The 2,460-nt window shown below is 22.6% G+C and overlaps 1 protein-coding gene across 1 annotated transcript in view; it reads left to right on the forward strand.

Moving 5' to 3' along the window:
- The window catches only part of LOC107485825 (uncharacterized), a 1,224-nt gene extending 1,101 nt beyond the window's left edge, over window positions 1-123 (forward strand). The window contains exon 2 of the mRNA XM_052260682.1: window positions 110-123. Within this exon, the coding sequence (XP_052116642.1) occupies window positions 110-123 (14 nt within the window). The remainder of the gene's footprint in view (window positions 1-109) is intronic.
- The last annotated feature ends 2,337 nt before the right edge of the window (window positions 124-2,460 follow it).

Below are 2,460 nucleotides of genomic sequence, written 5' to 3' on the forward strand. Positions count from 1 at the left end.
AAAATTCGTATAATTTTATTCTCTTGACAAACAATTTTATAATTACGTTAATCATATAATTTTATATACAAACATTGATACATTGTTGTTTTATGTACATATTTTGCAGGTATCAAAGGATAGCATTGAATTGTTATTCAATAGGTTTAAATTATTTATTGTTTATTACAAAACTTTCTGCATTAGAATTTTCTATTAATTTGTTCTTCATTTTGAGCTGATTTTGATATTTTCTTACTTCACAGTAAATCAACATATAAAACTTTGTTGGTAGATTTAAGTATTACTAGATTATTTATGGTCATATTGAGTATATATGCCTGATTTATTGAAAAAATAGATTAAATAACTATTTTATAGTTAATACAATTAACACTATATTAAAAAAAGAAAAACAACGTATATAAGTTATTTTTTTATTAATTAAATTATTATAATTAAAATAAAATTTAACATAACAACTTAAAATTATAATTTCAATCTTATCACGTGCATGGCACGTGTAATTAAACTTGTATTATCTTATTTTTAATGGCAACTAAAATTATAAAAATCAACATCCCACGGCTTCCATAAATTGCATCAAACTTTTCTAAAAAAAGTTAATAAAGTAAAGAAAATAAAAATCTAATTTCAATCAAAATAATTAAACTTACCTATTATAAAAATTATAAATTTAACAGATTCAATTTTCTAATCCTCGGATGATTTTTTTTTTCAACAAGAGTAAATTAATAAAATAATATCTAAAAGTCTACATCAATGATAAAAAGAATCCAAAAAATACTAACGACAAAAATAAATTTTTGAAAAATTAAAAAATATGATAAAAGAACTAGATATTAAATATATATATTTTAAATAATAACTTAAAAGATTAAATTTTGATGTAATTTTTTGTAATTATTATTAAAAAAATAAGATATTTTTATTTTTAAAATTTAGTAATTTTTTATTAAATAATTTTTTAAAAAAAATTATTATGAATGGCTATATGGTTGAAAAATAAAAAAAAAATTATAGAGATCAAATTTTGTTTTTAATTGTTTCGTGCACTTTTTGATTATTTATTTAAGGTAATTAGCGATTAAATTTGTTGAGTAGTGAATTGACGTTAACCTTCCCGGCAATTTAATTTGATGATAGGTTTTTTCGTAGAGTTATAATTGTGAGGGGACCCAACAAAACATGAAAGCCTAAACCATATGATGTTTGATCTTTGTCTCCCTATTCTCAGTTACCGTCGATCAGCATCCATGCCCACGTGCTCACCTCATGTATTTCCTTATCTCTATCACTTGGGGGGCATGCTAGTTGCTACTTCATGTTGACCCTTCTTTTGGATCTTCTTAACACATTGTTTGGATATGTGGAAAATGAAAAGAAAGAAAATTTTTGAAGGGAAAATAAATGGAAAATTTGTTTTACGTTTATTTGGATGGAAGAGAAAACAGGATGGAAAAGAAAAAAGTTGTGTGGGGTCCATTGAATTTGTTTTCACCCATAACCTGCAAAAAAAACTGGAGAAAGAAGAAGAATTAATAGCAAAATAATTTATATACCCTTAAATTGTTTATAATTTATCTATCATTTTATTATATAATTTTTTGGCAAAAAAATAGAGTTAGTTTTTTTTGTTATAGTATTTAAAAATCATTGAACAAGGAAGACAATAAAAAATATTCTTAAAAATAATATATTGAAATCTTGAATATTAAATTGAATAATTCATTTTTTTAGAAAAAATAACTTAAATACATTAGTAATATATAATTTATATATAATATAAAAAAAGTATTAACGTAAATTTATTATACTTTCATTTTTTCTTCTTTTAATTTTCTTTTCATCCAAACAAATAAAAAGTTTCTCTCTATTTTCTTTCTACTCATTTTCTTTTCATCCAAACAACATATAAAAAAATTTACTTTTCCTTCTATTTTCTTTCATCTCATTTTCTTTCCTCTCATCTTCTTTTTTTTTTCATTTTCCATCCTACATCCAAACACACCCTAAAAGTTAAAACTATTACTCTTTTGGTGGTCCTCAACTCCTCATGCTTTGCTTATAACTCTCTAACTTCATTTTATAGTTTCACTCCTTTTGCAATTACTTTTAGGCGAATTTTCCCACGCTTTTAATTTTGGTGCTGAAATTGTCGAAGTTGATTTTTATAGTAAGTTTTAATTATTAAAAAATTATTTACTTTTATATTTTTAATTTAAATATTAATTCTTATCTCTTTTTAATAAATTAGATAAGTGTATATAGATACCATAATATATCCCTTAATTTTATCTTCAGCATGATGTATGTTGTGGAGGCTTTTGCTTGCCCATTCATGTCTTATTTATGAAAAAATTAACGAGGGTGTAATTAAGTTTCAAAAAATATTCTACATTATTCCCTTTTTTCAGTTAATTAATGTTCTTTTAACCTACATTTGATTTTAAAAATAGA

The sequence above is a fragment of the Arachis duranensis genome, chromosome 4, assembly GCF_000817695.3.
Source record: "Arachis duranensis cultivar V14167 chromosome 4, aradu.V14167.gnm2.J7QH, whole genome shotgun sequence".
Taxonomy (NCBI): domain Eukaryota; kingdom Viridiplantae; phylum Streptophyta; class Magnoliopsida; order Fabales; family Fabaceae; genus Arachis; species Arachis duranensis.